This window comes from Amblyomma americanum, chromosome 1 (assembly GCF_052857255.1).
Source record: "Amblyomma americanum isolate KBUSLIRL-KWMA chromosome 1, ASM5285725v1, whole genome shotgun sequence".
Lineage (NCBI taxonomy): Eukaryota > Metazoa > Arthropoda > Arachnida > Ixodida > Ixodidae > Amblyomma > Amblyomma americanum.
Genome location: NC_135497.1, coordinates 90,042,046 through 90,062,866, shown reverse-complemented (window position 1 = coordinate 90,062,866; position 20,821 = coordinate 90,042,046). Strand labels below are relative to the sequence as shown.

General features: G+C 46.4%; 1 protein-coding gene across 1 annotated transcript in view; it reads right to left on the bottom strand.

Annotated features, from left to right (window-relative positions):
- Positions 1–20,821, bottom strand: part of LOC144113209 (exosome RNA helicase MTR4-like) — a 55,321-nt gene that overhangs the window by 33,768 nt on the left and 732 nt on the right. Inside the window, 12 exon segments of the mRNA XM_077646174.1 lie at positions 1,441–1,551; positions 2,616–2,695; positions 5,023–5,154; positions 7,930–7,953; positions 7,956–8,037; positions 8,154–8,252; positions 10,665–10,789; positions 11,131–11,221; positions 17,635–17,809; positions 19,294–19,472; positions 20,476–20,542; positions 20,676–20,789. Coding sequence (XP_077502300.1) covers positions 1,441–1,551; positions 2,616–2,695; positions 5,023–5,154; positions 7,930–7,953; positions 7,956–8,037; positions 8,154–8,252; positions 10,665–10,789; positions 11,131–11,221; positions 17,635–17,809; positions 19,294–19,472; positions 20,476–20,542; positions 20,676–20,789 — 1,279 coding nt within the window.

Genomic DNA, 20,821 nt, shown 5'->3' with positions numbered 1-20,821 from the left:
AGACCTGTGCAACTCTCAAAATATACATTCTGTCAATGACACAAAATCACACGTATAACGAACTTCATTAAGCCCTGCTGATTGTTTACAGCGAACGGACGGCGTAAACCAGGCGACGCGACGCGAGATAACCTGCCTCCGACCCCTTTGTGCACCCAGCACATGATGTTTTCCCGACCCAAGCCTCATTGTAGGCGAACTGCCCGGCCCGTTTCGTGCCGCTCTCAAGCGAGCTACCCTTTGCCCACCAACGCGCCTTCCAAGATCACCCTCCTGCCCCTCCTTGTAATTCAGCTCCCCTCTCCTCACTCTTTTGCATATCTGGGCGTGGCCTCTGCGATCAACCGCCTCTGCGATCAACCGCCCCCGCCGATCGCAGAGGCCACGCTCCGTGAAGCGGGCCTTCCGTGGGAGCCAAGAGGTGGCTGCACTGAGGCTCACGGACGACCCTCATTGGTCTCTCCGCTAGCGCTGTGCGTCTGCATCTTTAGCTTGATTGCCGCCTGTGCACATTGCACATTTACCCCATCGCGTGCTTTTGTCACTCTTGTTGCGCTACGGACGGTTCGTTGGCTTCGTTCAAATCTCGGGCCCTGGTTGTAATTCAGGATGGCGGATGGGGACACCGTGCCCATTTCCATTGTACTCAGCGGTAGAGATGATGAAAGCGGCCTGGGCGGAGGTAAAAGCCACTTGCGTGCGGAACTGCTTCCGCAAGGCCGCCTTCGTCGACACGGTGTCTGATGCCGAACCTGATCCTTCGGAAGGTGACCAGACCGCCGGCGATTTGTGGCAGCGCGTCGTCGACTCCGACATGGGGGGGTCATGACATTGGTTGGAATGATTTTATTTCTGCCGATGACGACGCCGACACCGCGGGACCGTGCACGAAGGAGGGCATCGTTTCTGAAGTGCAGGACGAGAGTGACGCGGAGGAATCAGATGAGGATGAAACTTCGGAGCCAGCACCCATAAGCACACCTGTAGCAATGGGCTACATAGAGAGCCTCTGACACCTTGTCTATGCCAAGGGCCTCAGCGAAGAGCACGCTTCTGCTTTAAATAAACTGGAAACCTCCCTTATAGGATCTGCGCTGCAAGAACAGACGTCCATCACGGACTTTTTCGCAAAGAAAAAATTGTGTTTTGACAAGCAACTGTCATTAAAGCTGTGGTCCACTTACTACGAACTTTGGGATATAGCGAATGGACGCCGCGTGACGCTCATCTTCATTATAAGCGGGCTCGGCTATATAAGTTAGGCGAGGAAGCCACCGAAGCAACTGACTGTCGTAGCAATTCTGCTTTTTAAGCTGCGTTTTCCAGACCTGGCGCGCTTGTATATCGGCGCATCGCTGTAGCTCTTCCAATGACTCTAGAAAAGGCCTGCAAGAGTACATTTCCGGGCCCCTCTGACAACCCCCTGAATGTGCCACATACCTTGACGAGCCCCTCCGCAAAGAGAATCTCAATGGTCTCCTTTAAGATGGGCAGCAGGCCAGAGTGGTGCACAGCAATGCCTCTCTTTAAAAGTGGCAGCACCTGCTCAACCTGGAAGGAGAATGTAGACAGCAGCAGTGTAAAGGGCTTTATCAGGTTGCTCCACCACTACGTGTGTGGCCAGATAATAGTTATATACACAAAAAAATGACACAGTACAATTATATTGCCCAGCCAAAACCATCACCACACATTACACCTAGAACCTGCACAATCCAAATGCCTATATGCCAAGATGTACTATCATGCTAGATATACAAGTGCTCCAGACAAGCGTTCGATGATCTGCAGCATGTCTGTGTGCTTAAGCCCGACAAACCTGGATATCCACTGGATGCGTGGAAAGTGCAGTCAACATGACAATTCAACTAGAAGGAAGCAATTTTTTTTAATCTTGCAGAGTTTGAAACAGAGGGAATGAAGCATAAGTTCGAGTAAACTGGACGTTTGATGCGGTAAAGAGATTCAACTCTAATGGTCCTTGTACTTACTAATGCGAAATGCTGCTGTTACACTGCAGGAAAAATCTACACCTCGGGCTCAATATAGAAAAGCAAGCGACGAGTACGGACTGCAAAGCACAAGAAGTTTTCTTACGTCCAGTTACATTACCAGCATGTTGCCGGGATCAAACTGAAATTTCCACCACATGTGCCCAATGTTCAACAGTAGCGTCATCACAACATTAACGGTATCGCAAAACAAATACGAATGAGGCTCAAAGGAAGAGCCTCAGTCCACTGTTCTGACAAGCAGACTAGTTGTAGGACAAGCCCTGCTTATGCCCAGGTTACATTACCAGGATATTAATAGGATCAAACTGGCTAAAAGACTAAGCTCCTCTCTCAACCCTGGTTCATTTTGTTTATTGCAGTCAAGAATCAAATCTTCCAGACTCCTTTCTACTCTAGATTAGCATTAACGGCACACAACTATTTTGCAGTGCATGTCACAAAGACAAAGTCCGAGGGACTTTCGTGAGCTTAACAATGCCCCGAACACTTGGTCTGTCAAGCATTCTATGAATGTCGCTGGCTGACTGAATGCATACGTCAGATGCAATACAGTAGAATTATAGGAAAACAGCTGTTGTCCATGAACCATGCCCCACCCACCTGAGGCAGCTTCTGGTCTTCCTCGGACAAAGAGTCCATGGCGTTTTGGAAAACTTCCTGCACGAGATGCTTCTCATGAGCTGTTCAAAAAGACAAGACATACACTGCAATTAGAAGCTTGATGCTGACGTCATTTTATTTTTGTTTTCAGCACTCCGTGCAGCATGTCTGGTTCAGCACACCAGACATGCTGCATTGTCTTGCCTTTAGTTTATTGTATTTGTGGTTAAATATGCCCCAAATGCTGCTCATGCTATGTCAAACAGCATCCCCTGTAGTTTGCTGTCATGAAATACAAGTTAGTCATCGTGGCAAGTTGTTCACCTCTCTTACAAATAGCAACAGCGAAATAACTATGTCTAATGACAGCAGAACTATAAAATGACAAAAAGCCTCCAAGTTTAAGAGGCAACACGGGTCTTGAAATCACGAAAATGGCCAAAAAAGGCAATTTTCAAAAATTGCGATTTTGAAGTCTTTAATGTTCCAACTATGACTCTGCAAAATATTATAGCTGAATTCCTACTAAAAGTATGAAAAAAAACGGCAATTTAGAAACGTCTATGAGCCGAAATTGAACACCTAGCATGAAGGTTTTCCCCATTTTCAAGCTTCTGTAGCCCCATGCGACGCAAACCGATCGGCACCATCTCGGTCTCGTTTGAAAGCTGGTTTCCCGCTCTCCATTTTCGCGCTTCTCGGCACGTTGTAGACCCTCGCACAGCGGAGCCATCAGCACCCGTTCTCAAGCATTGCGAGACAGCCGCTGATTGGGTAAAACAGGCGCCTCCTCGAGGCGCAGCCCTCTGATTGGCCGTGACGCATGCTTTGCCTCCCGCAGCCCCGCGTCCGCGTTGTTTGACTCCTTCGCGTCGTCTGTTTTTGCCTGCACGCCCATCATTTTTCGTGCTCCTCTGTTTTCTAGTATTTTTCATTCTGCACTTTTCCTTATCGTTCTTATAGATATTTTGGCTATTGAATCGCTTCTGTTAGCCTCGAATTTCTTGCTTTTGCGTGCAGAGCTGTTGCAGCACAGCTTGGTTACAGTCTTGGGAGCTGCCTCATTCGTAGAAGCCTTGAAAAAGATAAACAGAGGCTGTGCAGGTCTGGTAAGGATCACACCAATGCTGAAAAGGTGAAGAGGATGGCCAAGAAGCACAAGCCTGACAGAACCCAGAGCTACTGCCCAGGACTTTCGTGAATGTATGGCATATTCAAAGAAAAAAGCAAGTGATTTTCTGGGCTTTTTTTTTGTCAAGTGCCAATGCAATACAGATGTTTTCACAATCTTTACATGAACAATTTCTGTAAGTTTGGTGTTATTGTGTTCAGCAATGACTGGGCTGCATGCTAAAGCATTAAATTTTTCCATATGATCAGTAAGCAAAACAAGGCAGAGTAAGCAAAACTTTTAATGCAATTTTTGCAGCTTTGCTTTTTCGATCAAATGCATTTGCCTTACGGAACGTTTCGTAATATTTGCATAGACTGATTTTATTGAACTAGATATCATTTTTTTCAGCAAAACCTCAGCTACATCCTAATGCTTTCCAATTTTCATTAAACCCAATAGACTAGCAATTAGGTCAGATGTGAGCAAATTGCTCCCACATTGTTTTTTCATACTTTGTTATTCATTCATGACCTATGTGATAACTTTTTAAAAATTTCTTTAGCTATAGGATGTGCAATGGGCCTTTAAAAATGACAGAATTTCTTTAAAACTAGTTTTTTTAATTAAGAAATTACCATAACAGCCCGTAAGAAAAGACCTATGTGGGAATATTATTTTGCCATATCTTCATTTCTAGATGAGATATATGAAATCTGAATATATATTTGGAATCAGTATTCAAAGATACATGCCAATTTTCAGGAAGATATGTTAAGAAATAAAAAGTTTTCAAGACCTTCATACCCCCCCTTAATACTTTAATAACAATCACCACTGACATCATCAGACCATCAATACCCCCTACAGGACAAAGACTTCTCCTAATTATCTCCAATTATCCCTCTCCTATGCCAGTCATGGTCACCCTACTAAAACTTCCTTATCTCCTCTCTCCACTAGAATTTAAATAGCTCAGGCTTGGTTTTCCTTCATACGGAATCCACTATGTTGAATTAACACACCATCGATTATACTGTTAGCTAAATTACACATACCAGCAAGGTTTACTTCTTGATTTCTGCTACAATGTTACCTCACATTTGTATTGCACATTCTTTCTCTCTTTCAAGCTTACCCTCTTTCTTTTTCCTTTCCAAAGTCTGCTGTGCTGTCCTCAACTTAATTTATTTTCAACTTCAATAATGACTGACAGAAAACATTGCCAGCACTGCAAAAAGAGGTAAAAAAATGAAACATTCAAACAGAATAAAAAAAAAAAGAACGAAAGCTCACGGGTCGTCAAGTCCAGCTTGGCGATTTGGGTCGCGTACGCCTCGCACTCCTTCTTGCTGAAGCTGAAGACAATCACAGGAGCATAGTCACGTTCCATGATCATCTTGACAATCTTGTAGCAATTGGACTCTCCTGCGGACAGGGCAAGATAGCAAAAGTGATGACAGAAATTATAACAAAGCAGTTGTATACACAGCACAATTGAAGAAAAAAAAATACACAAAACTCTCATTGACCGGAGGCAAGCTTGGAAAACAACAAAGTGCCCGTGCAAAAAAATAGCTAGGTGAAGGCTTGTCATCGCCAAGGTAGTCAAACGAGGGACGCCGGCGCGAGGAGATGCACAGCATGTGCCCTCCAGGTGGCACTCTGCACCACATTCACACCGGCTGCCAGGAGCTGAGGGGGACATTACTCCTACCATACAAAAAGTATGGTAGCAGCCAGAAAAAGAATGTAGAACAAGGGCAGCCAGAATTTTTTTTAAATGCGCCTGTAAAAAAAAAAAAACAACTGCAGAGAGAGGGGACTGTTTGTGACAGCCGAGCAAATAATCCCGATCTCTGCCGTCGGAGCAAAACTGGAAGCTGCATTGTTGCAAGGCCACTCGAAGGCGTGATGCGTGCGTAAGTCGCCCTTACTTCGAAAAAGATTTCACTGCCCGTGTGAATGTCACTTTAGTCAAGAGCGAAAATGATTCCAAGAAGTAACTTTAATCAAGGCACAAGTTTAGTGTTCCACAGTGACATCCTGGGATTTTTTACTGCATAAGTAGTGCGAGATCCATTAGGCGAGAATGTCAGCGTGTGTCTTTGTGTGGCCGCCGAGTGAAGCCTCCTGCACCTGTGACGAGCCGAGCAAGCGAACCAGCCCCATCCCCCAATGAGAAGCGAGAGGAAGTCTGCACTGGCGGAAGTGGATAGGCGTGTGCTGCAACACCCTCAAGCAAGTGCCCAGTACAGAGAGCGGGAAAGCGGCGCCGAAAGCAAGCGCAAGTCAGCAGTTCACGTCAGCGAGTGCGCGTCAGTGGCTGATTCAACAGAGCACAAAAGTAAAGCGAAATGTGTATACTGCATTAAGTGTAAAAGCATGAAAAAATCATTAGCGAGCCATGAAAGCCAACCAAAGTAAAGCGAAATTATTTTGAACAACTTTTAAGCAACTGGATGCAAAAAAAAGAAAAAGCATCAGATAGAAAACAGTCATCCTAAAGGTGCATTTGCTTGAGCAGTTCATCACATCAGACCATTTGAGTGTGTGAGTTTTTTGTATCATTTTTATAGACACTTCCCAGCCTGTAAAGTGTACTTTTTGAAATGGTTTGCCATCTCTAACAGTCAGACAGGCTATTGCCATCAGTCAAACCTCCTGAGACTCTATCAGTCTGCAGGTGCAAATAAATAAAACCAGTAAATAGTGCAACCAGAAATGTTATTTGACTGATAGAGTCTCGGGAAGTGTGCCTGATGGCAATAGCCTGTCTGACTTTTTGAAGTGGTTTGCCATCATGCAATACACCCTAAAGTCAGACAGGCTATTGCCATCAGTCACAACTCCAGAGACTCCATCAGTCTGCAAGTACAAATAAATAAAATCAGTAAATAGCGCAACCGGAAATGTTATTTCCTGGAAACATAACTCCCACCATAACTTCCCGGATACTGTTTACCCAGATTGTGTCCATACCACAATATTTTAATTGTTTCTCTTCAAGACTGCCTGCGACTGGAATGACTCTACAATTTAAAGTAGTGGCAGTTGTCAACCCTCCGTTGTCAAAATCCGTCATTGAGAAAGGACCTCCATCAGTATAAACCATTGTCAATTATTATAAATAATGCCTAAAATTCCTTTTTTCTTAACCAAGTAAAGACCCTGCAGGAATAAAAAATTGGACGGGACACTTAAGTTCCGCCTTAAGGGTATGGCATGATAGAAAGGGTTAAAAACCCATGTATGCTCAACTGGTCCTTCTCTCTACTTAACGTTCATAGATCCCTTGGAGTTGTCATGCCACTCCTCATGCAGTGGTGCAGCAATTAAAGGGACCCAGAAAGGGGGTCTCAATAAAGGTGCAATGTGTCTGGGACGTTGAAAAACGACGGCTCATAATTACCCCCAGCAAGAATTATTTTAATGCGTTTTGTGGAAGCTGATTTATTTGCAGATGAAATTTGAACTTCCGCGTCTTCGCGCCTCTCCCTCTCCTCTCGTACGCCAAAACGGCGGCCCTCCTTCGTCGGCCCCACTCACTCGGTCACCTCCCTCCTCTGCCAGCTGCGGCGCGCGCGGAGTGGCCATTGTAGCGCGTGGCATCTGAAAGAAATTGGCGCTGTGAACCAATGATAACCTCCGGCTGCTGACGCCATCTGCACGACGTGACGTCGTCTGCCAGGTTTTCGCGCGAAAGCCCGGCACCGCGCGTCGCCGCGAGTTGTGAAAGTGGGTATTTTTAAAAATGTATTGTAAATTTCCCACTCGCTTCTCAGGTCTCGTACGCGGCATGGACGCTCGGTGGTCTGTACTCTACATAGTGCAAGCATTTTAAAGCCAAGCTCAAACACCCCTTCCTGTGGCCCTTTACGTGATGTGCAACTGCCTTGCGATGGCAGGTGTTGCCACTGATGGGGCTTGTGTGACCCAGATTGCTCCTCCTGAGCAACCTCTCGCAACCAATCATTATTTACCGGCCACCTGCCACAGCGGTCAGTTTGCTTACAATCCAGTGAGCAGATTGTGATGACGCCAAAAAGTCACGTGACCTAGGTGGCCCAACTAGGTTGCTTCTCCAAGGGATTTTTCACTCACGATGTCAATGTGGGATTTTTTGCAGAATGAAAGCCTTAACAATGTCATGTAAAAAAAACAAATAATTAAATAAATAAGCCAATGAGGTGATGTGGGCACCTTTGAATCCCCCCTTGCGCCCTTGAGCGTAGAGTCTCCCTTGGCAGCGTCTCCCGCATTCTGGAGGACAGCCATCGCTTCATTAAACTTGTCCTCCTTGAAGTTGCCCTGAAAAGTGAGATGAGAATGCTGAAATTGTCAGAATGGTAAAACCAACACAAGCCGGCAAGTCGACAGAGTTCGTACCACAGATAAACACTCCAAGGAAAGAAAGAGCTACTCACGGTCTCATCCACGACCAGGTATAGACCGCTGGCACCAGCTGGAAAAATGTAGTGCTGCAGGGGCACTGGACGATATTCAGTGTACACCACGTTGCATGGCTACATGAGAAAGAAAAGGACCATGAAGAAAAAGAACTCCATGCTCCAGAATTCCACTTTGCAGTACTACACACAGCCATGTACTACCAATCGAAACAGCAGGCTTTCCTGCACTGTCCCCACAAGCTTGATCCTGTACAAACGAGTACATTCAACTTGTACATGGCATGAACTGCAACATAGTTGATGCTGACCGGCCCGATAAAGGTTATAGCTGGCGTGACTACGCCAGCCAAGAAGAGAGATTTGGCATTGATTATATTTCTTGACACACAACAAAAACAGAGTGCAATGCTTTTAACCTTGACACAGCCCTGACATAATGATATAATCTCAATGCCAAAATGGTAAAAAAAACTTAAAGCAACCTTACACTATTTAGCCGATACCCGAGGTTAGGCTACACCACCATTTGCTTCTAAACATTGCTCATGGAGTCCTATTCACTCTTGATATAGCAAGTTTGAATCGGGGGAAAAATTTTTAAATCCATTTTCTCAACAACAAATGCATGTTCTGCTGCTAGACAAACATCAACACCGGCAGGGTGATTCACAGAACCGATTTTTACTGAAAATAAATGTTGGATGCAGTTGTCCTCTCATTTCATTGAATTGACACGTTGATATCATCAACACACCACATGCTTTGTATTAAAAAGGCTTCCCTTTATTGTAGCTCCTCACTATTTGAATTTATTTTCGATCTACTTCAGGTTCAAATTACGCGACATGAAGAGGTGAATGCAGTGGCAGTCGCCTGCCGTGGTAGCTTCTCTGCACTGCCCAACTGCAAAGAGGCGGAGCACCACCACCACCACGAAGAAGAACAACAACAAAAATTGTAAAAACGGCGCACAAGCAGTCGAGAGAGCTGTTTCTGCGGAGACGTAACGTGAAGAGGAAAAATGCATAGGCTTATTCACGGTGCATAACAGCAAGAGGGTGAAGCATCTACGAACTACAGCGATGCGCTTACATATGAGCAGGCCAGGTATGCGGAACGCACCTAAAAAGTAGAAATGCTGCGGAAGGTAAGCCGCCATGGTGGCTTCCCCGTGGTACTTACCGTATTTACTCGAATGTAACGTGACCGCGAATGTAACGCGAGGGGCGACTTTACATGCTGCCCAGTGGGAAAAAATAAAACCATGAATGAAACACGAGGCTTAGGGACGCAAAACAAAGTACCTTTAATAAACATCGTGGCCAACATGTTTTACTTATCTTCCTCGCTTTCGGAGGCCGAATTTGCGGAAACGGAGTCCTCCTTTTCGCTATCGAAGTCTCCCGGCAACTTCTGCCGCATCGATGTTGTTCGCCACAGAGAGAATCCATTCCTCTCCATGAACGTTTGGGCCTACCCAAGAGATGCTCTGAACTTCCCATCTCCCGAGCAACATCTCTAACTTTCCAACGAATCAGCTCGACACTGACCCCCATGAGACGGTTGTGCTGCTCGATAACAAAGTCTGACACTTTTTTCTCCAGCTGGACATGATGTCCGCAGCGAGGCTCCTGAAATCTTTGGGGTCGGGCTCACATTTAAAAAGCCCCTCCCGCTGCAGCCGCCATCCGCGGATGGATGACTCGTTGAGGTCAAGTCTTCCAGCTGCCGCAGAATTCCCGACCTCTTCAGCTAACAGGATCACTTTTCTCTTAAAACGAGCGTCGCACTGAGCACGGCGCGTTGCCATCGTGTGCACTGAATCAATACAGCGCGAGTGACGCCACAAGAACATGACGGGACGATGCGTTGAGCCCGAGGTTGCAACGAACACACAAAAATGACAGAGAAAAATGCTTTCTTGGGATGGATGAGGATTTGGCTTCCGTGGTACCCATGTTGCCAGCATAAGATCGCAAAACTGCGGAAACCGAAACCAAGCTGATTGCTTTGAAATGGCTGCACCGCGGCACTGCTTTAGGCCAATCAAAGTGTGGTATTCGATTATAACGCGAGGATAGACTTTAAGGGGAAAGAATGCGGGAAAAAACTCGCGTTACATTCAAGTAAACACGGTAGGCTCAAAAGGGCGAAGCCTCCAATAATGATGAAGAGATTTTGGCTTCTTTCGTCATTGCTGTCAACGGAAAGGAAGCGTTATTAAGTTCCTTGCTCGCTCAAGACAGCGCAAACGCAGACTGAATTTTGCGAGCACTAGAAAAGGATCTGCCCAGATCTTGTGCCAAGAACTGCTAACTGACATTTTATGAAGTGAAATTGTCAATAAATGTCTTTGTACCTCCTTCAACAGTTACATTTTTCAAAATTAGGTGGTTTGGATCATATGTTTTTCTTGTAATTTTTGTAAAAACGCATCAACGGAATTTTATTGAAATGAAAACTGACAACCGCATCTACATGAAAGCAGATTTCGAAATCTCACCACCACCGACACCAATCTCTCACCTGATTGTGCAAGTGGCAGATCCACTCAGCGAACTGTCTCGCGTTGGGGATGGTTGCCGAAAGGAAAATGTAACGCACGTTATCAGGAAGCAGGATGATGGTCTCCTCCCAAACGACGCCTCGCTCTGCACAAGCGACACATGAACACACAGGGTAACCTCTTCAAAGCCCACACAGTGTCACTTATAATCTACATTTCACTCTTGTAACGTCACTTCTGCCTTCCATTCCGTAAGTTTAAACTACATCCTCACAACGGAGGGGCATTCAGAATTTAGGAATTAAGCGGTGTCACACACACACATAAGACAGCCGAAACAGTCGGCTGCAAGAAAGGCCATGCGATTTGTTTTACGGGAATGCACTTATGCGTCTATGAGTTTACCACTGAAACTCCACTGACATTTCCACTGCTCTCATTATAATATTTAGATACTGTCAACCGACCATGCTACTTTTGACTTACCTTTGTCTCGCATGTAGTGGATCTCGTCGAAAATGACCCACCCTACTTCACGCATAATCTCCGACCCCCTGTACAACATACTTCTCAAGATCTGCAAGAAAAGAAAGAAAGACACTTTGAGAAGACTGGCAGCTAAAACAGTGCTGACAAAAATGCACTCACAATCCAAATATGAAAATGCAAAACAGTAGAACCCCATTCAGTGGCGGTCCAGCCATTTCATGTTCTGGAGCAATTTTTGGAGCAGAAAAATGTTTATTTTGGAGCACCTTTCTATCAGAACAATAATTCTGGAGCAACCTGGGAGCAGCACAAACGGAATAAAGAAGTCACCCAGAATAGTTTTTTACTAACGAGATCAGGGTCAGCCATGTGTAGCTAGGAATAAAAAAAAAACAAGAAAGGTGCTCACAAAAAAACAGCTACATTTTATTGATGCTGGCATTGTCTTACATGCAAGTTCAGCCAAGCATGCTCGGCTGAAACTCCAAAGGACATGTTCGCCTGAACCATTCTTTCTTCAAATTGGCACTGTCTCAACGCTTCTTGGAATTTTTTACAAATTCTTCAAGCTCACAAAGTGAATCAGCAAGGCTGAAATTCCCCTGTTTCAACAAAGCTTGACCTTGCGGGAGCTTCTCCAAGCTTCTGTTCTTTAACCCAGAAGATGCGACTTCGTCAGCTCGCTTCAAGGTTGACTGACATGATGCAACCTTTTGATGCAACCGACATTATGCGCGAGCATGACGGAAGGAAAACTCTAGAGACGTCTTCGCTATCCGAGCTGCACTCCAAAAAGTGTGCCGGAAGTCATGCGCTATCGCAAGGACTACTGGGAGTCTTTAACCAAAGGCGCAGACAATAGTAATGCTTGGCGCAGCGTCGTCGTCTGCTGCAATGTCTGCTGCACATGCGCAAGCGCGCTGAGACGGCGGCCAAGTAGGGGGAAGGGGGGAAGCCAGCTTCAAAAAAGTGACTTAAAAGGGTCAGACATAGTCGTTCTTCATATTGCAGTTTTGTGCTTCAGTAACTAATACAAAAAATATGATTAAAAAATTACGATCAAAATTGTGACCGGGAGACTCCTCCCACCGGCAGCGACCACCATATCGAAAGCTCTCGTGACGTCACTAGGGCATGCACGGAGCAACGTCGTCTGCTCTCGTTGCTGCAAAATGCGCAGTGAGGTTGCTGCAAAATGCGCAGCGAGGTCCCATTCCCCCCTTTACTTTCGCAGGCGATCGAAGTAGCAGTCGTCCCCTATATATGAATGATTGGTGCCGCAAAAGCAATAACAACAGTACCGCAGTTTTTCTTCACTATAAATAGGGTCCAGTCACACTATAGGCCGATGCGACAGCGATCGACGGTCGGTTGGCTGGTCGGTACGCAAATGCCGTCGCTGACGCACTCGTCTATCACGCTAGACCGACGACGACGCCAGCATGATCAATGATCGCGTATCGTAGTAATGTTAAGAGTCAGCTTAGTGGGAACCAGAAGAGTGTGGTAGGGGACTAGTTGGTATGACATTCTATAAACTTAAGAATTTTAAAACTTCTTGGACCTCACACTAGCCACCACGACATACGCGATGTGTGTGCACCAGTGAAGACGTGCTTTCATTCGGTGCCTGCACGTAGAACCGATCGGCGAGGCAAGCGACACGGGCAGAAAACGCCGCACGGCGGTGCCGCTCGCCGCCGTTGCCTGGGCTTGTGCGGCGGAGCGAAAGCTTCGCGCACGGTGAGGCGATGGTCGGAAAGACTGCGCTTGTGTACATTACCCGAATCGAAAAAAGCGAAACAAGTGGCTACATATCATATATTCACACTTTGTTACTAATCAGAGAGTAACTTTTGCCATATTCTTGAATTTCAGTTGACGGTGGACCACCGGCCCCTTTTGTGACAAGACCTAGCGAGTACACAGGATTCGTGTGTGCGATTTCGGCGATTTCGGAGAGCGAATTCGCAAGTTTTAGCGCCTGCAAATAGCTGTCGAGTGTAGTTTTGGCTACAGTGCCCTCAAAGCGACGACTGCCTAAATCACAGGACGCGAATACATTAAAGGGGAGGTGCCGATATATGTGACCAGGTCTGCATTGCATGTGCAGAAGGCAGCCAGCTGGCAACAGCCGTCGGCGTCGACTGTCGACAACAAATCTAGTTGTTTTCATTAATTCAAGTAATGCCCGAATGTATTTTTAGCTAAACCGATCTAAGGTTAAATTTTGGTGACATAAGAGGAAGTAGATACAATTAGCGGGAAGCGCCGGTATCCTACGCGAAGCATTTCCCAAGCAGGCGATATAGCATCATCGGTGCTTATTGCAGCGTTATCATGGTGTGTAAATGAGTAAAAGTGGAATTTGTGAGCAAGAGTACGCAATATTTAATACAAGGAGAACCCACCTTGGTTTTATGCTACACAAACGAGCAGTACTGTTTGTGCACAGCCATGTAAACAACCTCAGTGCGGGGCTGCAGTTGTAATCGTCACACTCCTGGGGCACAATGTGCACGCACAGCAAAATGCTGTACTATTATTTTGAAGCACTCATTTAGACGGCGGCAATTATTCATCAGTGCGGGCAGTGAAAGCAATTCAGTCGTGTAGGGTATTGCAAGCGGCTTGGTTCCTGCAAAAGGGTTCTACGAGCCGAAGGGAATGTATGTTCGACTTACAAATGCACACATGCAGCGAAGTCATCTCATTCGGCACTTTTCTCTGGTCCTTTCGTGCCTCAAGGTTACTCTAGTGCCACTTTGTGATAATTTGAGTTTAATTATCGAGCCAATCAATAGCGGATAAGCAATTGATAGCCAGCTACAAAATGCCACAGCTTTCACGGCGCACATCGGCAAAGGCATGAACGGCACGTGCCGCTTTTCACATATGGGAGCAGTTAAACTTTCCTGCCCTCCTACTGATGGGAACGGCGGTTAGCGGTACGAAGAGCACTTCGGGTCTTCGTCCGCTCGTCTGGCGACACATTGCCGGTTGGGGCAGCAATTCCAACTTCTTACGACAAAACTTATTTATTAAATACGGCACTGACGTAACAAGGCAGGTGAGCAAAAGGCAGTTAAAAAAAGGGGTTTTAACCCCTTCGATAATTGGGCGGAGCTTGAGTAATCTAGCTCTCGCCCAATTTTAACCAACCGCAGTGCAGTGCAGTGGCACCCTATGTGCAAGTGGGGCTCCCCAGTAGCCCAGTGGACCTCTAGCTCCTCCTGGAAGATGCTGTTGACAGCAAAGGAATGTCTTCCCCTGGACAAGGATAACTGGGCGCTGGAACAGAAAGGATTAGTGCCGGGGGGGGGGGGGTCACGCCTCCACAATCTCCCCCCCCCCCCCCCCCCCCCGGGCATGACCGCTCCTCCTCGCTCCTGGTAACAGGTGGGGGGGGGGGAGGGGCGGGGGGGTCCCATTGGCCCTGTGGGCTGGCTTCCACTGAACAGGAGGAGCACTTGACTGCTCAAAAGAAACCACACTCATAACATAAAAATAACATGTTTATGAGCGTAAATAATAAAGCAGGGGTCCATCAATTTCTGTTTCCTCAAGAATCAAAAAAGTGGCGCCACGAGCAAGTCCGCCTTCTTAAGGATCACTCAGGTCGCATACTAAGCTGACAGCTTTCAAAAAGAAAACACTGAAAATGTATTTTATTTCGATAAGCTAAAAAAAATGAAAAATTTTCGAGCGACTGCCGTCTACGGTGTGCATGCAAGCACCTCAACTGTGCGAAGCAGAAGATGTGAGGCGTCTATGCCCCTCAGACGTCAGCGATCAGAGGTTGCCAGACCAGCAAGCAGTTCGCAGAGGAAACGGAAAAAATTCGTTTTAAAAATATTTATCGCACAGAATCAACTGAAAATTGGGGGAATCCGCCTTTTTCATGTTCCTGTGCTGCCACCTCGCGTACAGCGCTGGAAGCTCATTGGAAGGGAACTGTGCGCCCAACCCAGCCGGAGTGAGTGCCGCTGCGGAGCATGTTTTGTAGGAATCTGTCAACGATTGCGTGTCCTGGGTAGCACCTGGTGCCTGTAGGATTTCTAGGATTGACTGGTGGCTGTGTGCGAAGTCCGAGGCAGGCTGCTGAGCCCACCGAAGAGCAAATTCTTCAGTATCTCCGATCATGCGGCATGCGATGCGATCGCCAGCTCAGCAAGGGCCGCCGCTTCAAAGATGAAGGCTACATTCGGAACATAATGTTCAATGAAATATCCCCGATCAGTGAGAATGGCGTTTTCCGCTGTATATGCCTGCCATCCATGAAAGGTGGATACTACATCGTGCACGCCGTAGCACATAAAACGACTGGGGACAACAGTTTTCACAATCCCGCCGCGGTGGCTGAGTGGTTATGGCGCTCGGCTGCTGGCCCGAAAGACGCGGGTTCGATCCCGGCCGCGGCGGCAGAATTTCGATGGAGGCAAAATTCTAGAGGCCCGTGTACGTGCGATGTCATTGCACGTTAAAGAACCCCAGGTGGTCGAAATTTCCGGAGCCCTTCACTATGGCGTCCCTCATAGCCTGAGTCGCTTTGGGCCATTAAAAGCCCCACTAAACCAAACCAAACCAAGTTTTCACAAGCAATCGTTGTGCTCAAGCGCTTCCGAATAGCTACACGAGCGATAAAAGCACAAGCGTACTCGCAACATGGCAGCTTTGCTAGCATTTTACTTTATTTTCCAGCAGCACACCGCTGCATAGGTTAAACAAGCATGCGCGTCCATAAAGACGTGCGCGAGAAGCGCACATTGAGCCATTCCGACGAAACCACGCAGAGCTTTTCATCATGGATATGATGCGAACACATGCATAACGCACCTTCTGCTTCTTCTGCCTCTTAATACATGGCACATACCCACATGGGGGTATTGGCCAAGATGTAGTGGCATAAACAAGAAATTTCCTTAGGAGATTACAACAAAATTGTAGCACCATGCGTGAATGCTCTCGTAGCTTCTTTTTCGTTGTCCGCTCCACCGCGCGTTGAAAGCGGCTCACAGCACTTGCCCATTTGGCCTTCTTGCTTGAGAAAGCAAAAAGCATCGGAATGAAGTCTGGGTGCCGCGGTGACATTCGAGGCCTTCCTGCCCATCAATAAAACATTTCGTGATGGACTGCACACGCATTTAACCACAGTACCTCGTCTGCACCTGTCACAAAGTGATTCCCGCACAGTCTTGACGGTGCCCAATGGCGGCCACGATCGTCGAGCCGGCGAACGGCTTTTATCCACGCTTCGCGTCGAAGGCGGTCCCGGGAAGCGTTCGGAAAGCGAAAAAATCCGAGTTTGCTTCCCTTTACATATTGGGCAATGCAGCCGTATGCAACACGTCGTAGGCATTGCCAAATGCGTCACACTGAACGCCCGACGGCTGCAACAACGCACCCCGCGTAGGAAGCCGGTTTGTTTACACTTCCACGGCCGGTCTCGAGAGGAGCGAGCGACCCTTCCAATATGTTTAGCGACACTGCCGCCAGGGGATGGGCGCATGCGCAGTCGCATCGTGAAAAAGGCGGATTGTAATTTAACCTGTTTGGAATTTAAGGCGATAAGCAGAGTATGCATGAAAATAGGCTGTCATGGCCCCTTTAACTACCTCTCCCGAGTTTTTTCCTTCCTCCAAGTGTGCGAATGAACTGGCTGCTAAATTCTACCACAAGCCAGCCCACCCTGGATTGCCAACTGCGGAAACGCTTTAGTAGGATGCCAACTGGAAACCTGATTGGTTCCAAAAATAGTCTTTTCCCGTGACCACGTCTTCTTTTTGGCGCAGCTAAGACGCAATACTGATCAATTTGCCACTTTTGGAGCAGACTGGAGCAGCAAAATGCAAATGTATCAGAATGGTGCAAATGGAGCAGCTGGACCACCACTGACCATTTTCACGCTGTTCCGGGCTGCTGTGTTTTTGTGAAAATGCAATACAGTAGAACCCCAATGTTACACTGTTCCAGGCTGTTGTGTTTTTGTCAGCCAGTCCCGTTCTAGCTCCCACAGAAACCACCATGACATTCCGCAACTTACAGTGCAAAGCTTCACATCGACGCCCCGCACATTTCTGGGTGACGTGAATTTTGCTACGACTGTTGGTGAAGTTCCATCGAGAAAACTGGCAATATAACTGCTGATACGTCATTTGTTGTCTTTCCAGTGCTTGAAGCAGGCTGTTTTAAATGGTGTAGTGAATTTAAACTACATATCAGCGTTTACATAGATTTATCGAGCCTCACATAACCTAAAGGCCATGTACACATCACAGCCATTATTCGGGTGATGAAACTAAAACCACATGAGAAGAAATTCAATCATAATTTATTTGGTGGTCGCAGAAGAATACCACATGGTGATTCATGTATTCTAAAGTCTAACGCATCATTTTAAAGAAAACACACAACTAAAATTTCTTTAACACACCAGTTGACCACTGCAGCCCACCAGAGAGAATACAGACATAATTAATGAACGAAGAAAACAGAACTCACTTCTGTGGTCATTATAAGGCAGCTTGCACTTGGATTGATGGTGACATCGCCAGTCATCAGACCCACGTCCTTGAAATCGTCCGAAAACTCGCGGAACTTTTGGTTGCTAAGCGCCTTAATTGGCGTTGTGTAGATGACACGCTGCTTCTCTTGAAGTGCCAGTGATATTGCATACCTGCCAGAGCAGTGATACAGTAAATATTAAAATGTTTAAATGTAGAGCAGCGGGGGAGGGGATCGATACCCCTGTCACACAGCATTCCTCGAAGGCCTTTCCAGCAAAGGCACCATTTTTCACCAAAGGAGCGAAAGCTTAAAGGAGCAGCGACGCAGCTACACGGTGCAGCCCAAAGGTGGAACTGTCGTTCAGGCTTAGCACCCGCTGCTGTGCTCGAAGCGGCTTAAGTCAAGTGTTTTAAAATAAAGTGGTGTATTCTGTACATTCGTTGAGTTCGGACAATTTTTTTTATTCTAACTGGTTCCTTGACAGAACTGCAACAACCATTCTCATCAGCAGCAGCAGGTTTTGTGTATTGCCTTGGCCACCAGGGGCACTCGGTGTTGCTGCTACACTTTTAGTGTCTTAAAATCTGGGCATAAAATATAAACACCCGTACAAAAAAAAAAGCCAGACACACCTTTCGTATTTAAAAAAAATGTTTTCAAACATTGTTTGCAGTATCTATTTTTTTTATTGCTTTTACTTTTTGACGTTGGATGGATCGCAGGTTCTTGAAGGCCGCGCCTTTGGGCTTCAAAGGTCTCGGACGGGCGCCTTCGCCTCCAAGGCCCTTAGCGGCAAAGGCGCAACATTTGTGCCGTGTAGCTGCACTCCTTACGCCTTTGGATATAAGGACCTGATTCTCAAAGGCCTTTGCGGTGCCCGTGTAACAGGGGTATGAAACATGTTCATTCCTCTGTTCAATACAGCTCTATCTATTTCATGTGGACAGCCCAAAAATGTACACTTTAAATGGGCACTGAGGACAACGCCGTAAAAATTGTCCTTAGTGAAAATTGATGCAATGGCTCTTTCCCAGTATGTCAATGTCTCTGCGGCAGCATAATACGCATCTACTGCTTAAAAAATTGGTATTTTTTAAATGTTTTTCTACCACTCGATTCAAATTCATGACGTCGACCAAAAAGGCCTCCATGATCCCTGTCTGGAAGTGAATGGCAGCATAGCCTAGCCTCTGATATCAGCATATACAAATCTGTGTGAACATACCGCAGTGCACTCGTAGAATCAGCCAGTGATGGCGACGCCTGTATTGTACTTATTCTTTTTTAGCGTATAAAAGTTCCATTTTGGCTGAGAGTAACGTCTCTATTGTTAGACTGCGATAGCACAGCCATTATTGTCTCACTGACAGACACAGTTGATGCGCTTTCACACCGACAGCTGCCTCCCAAAACAATTTAGCACCAATGCACACATAACCTCATCCTGTATAGTCTGCTTAGCACGAGATGGCACTGCACGTCTGCTTAACACACAATGATGCTCACAACCAGTTGACATTGTGTGGTGATACTGCACTTAGTGAGGGGGACTAAGTCTATTTATTGGTACAGGCTAACTTCAATTTGTCCCCAGAGTGAGTTTATCAAGTCATAAGCTCTAACTACGTGAAAGGTGAAGGGTGAAACACGCACTCAGCCACAACTGTCTTGCCGGCTGAAGTGTGGGCCGACACTAGCACACTCTGGTTGTTCTCCAAGCAGACGATAGCTTCCTTCTGAAATGGGTCCAGGATGAATGGGTACTCTCGAGCTGCGGGCCCATCTGCGTTACGCTTCAGGGGCACATATTCTGTTCCTTCAGGCAGCGCAACCTGTGAAAGAAAAAATGAACATTTTCTCCTCAATAACATCATAAGATCAAAAACATAACAAATGACAACTCTTTAAAACAATTCAAAACACACATAACAGAAAACGAATGTATATTATGTGTTATTACTTCAATTTGTGATGTGATACTCATGTATAAGAAAACCCTCATTGTGCAAGAATCATCCTGGCCCTTCATGCCACAGCCTGAATCGCATCGGCTGCTTACCAGAACAGATTATAAAGTGTGTGTGTGTTCATTTAAATCAAATTGTGGGGTTTAACAACCCAAAGCGCCTCATGGGCTACGACGACTGAAGCGGGGGCTATGAATTAATTTAGGCCACCTGGGTTCTTTAGTTAGCGTGCACTGACATTTTTGTATTTCACCTCCATCGAAATATGGCTGCTGCGATTTGGTTCGAACCCGCCACACAGGAATCACAGCCTAACACCAAAACCACTGAGCCACCATGGCAGGTAGTGTGTATTCTAGTTTGTATAAAGAGCAGGTGACTTAATATGGCCTCATACACCATGAAAGTATGAATAAAACAAAAGGCAATATAACCAGCCCAGAAGGAATAAAAAATAGTAAAAACAATATGCCATTAGAGACGACGCTCTAGTCAGCTACAAGACAAGGTGGAATGTGTTGACAAAGGGAAGACTGGAGAAATAAACGGAATGCTGTCGCACCGTAATCATCAAGCTTTCCAAGTACGCACTGCTAAGCATGTGACTGAAGAATCGATCCCGTCCGCGGCAGCTGCAAGAGTTTACGCATCAAGGCAGTAGAAATTAATCCGGAAACCTTTATTAAGGCGCGTTCATAGTCCGAAGTGTTCTCTTGGAACGAAAATATCCATTAACTAATCAAACTACCTTTCGAAATACAGCTGACTATCGCGTGGCGCTCGCTCCTATTAGCCGGCATGACAAGACCGCACCACCTCCTGTCGTCACATTCGGCATTCTCCGCGCTGATTGTACAAGCAAGCTCACCTCGTGAATGCATCCTTCAACTCCCTCGACGGTATGCACGTGAACGCGCGGAAGGTAGTCAGCTGCACTGAAAGCGAAAAGGAGCGTCACGAAAATGACGTCAAGACTCTGTTCGTGCAAACGTTACCCTTCGATCACGTACCAAAAGTTGAACTAGCGACATGAGACACGTGAGGAAAAGACAGCTGGTAAACACTTACTTAAATTCATCCCGAATGTCCGAGGCCTTCTGTTTCTTACTAATGGGTTCCTCTTCCAGATAATTGTCGAGAGACCTCTTGCCGTCAATAACCGCTTGCACAAAATCGTTGGCGCTGTAACAAGAGTGAGATAGCGAAAGGTGAAA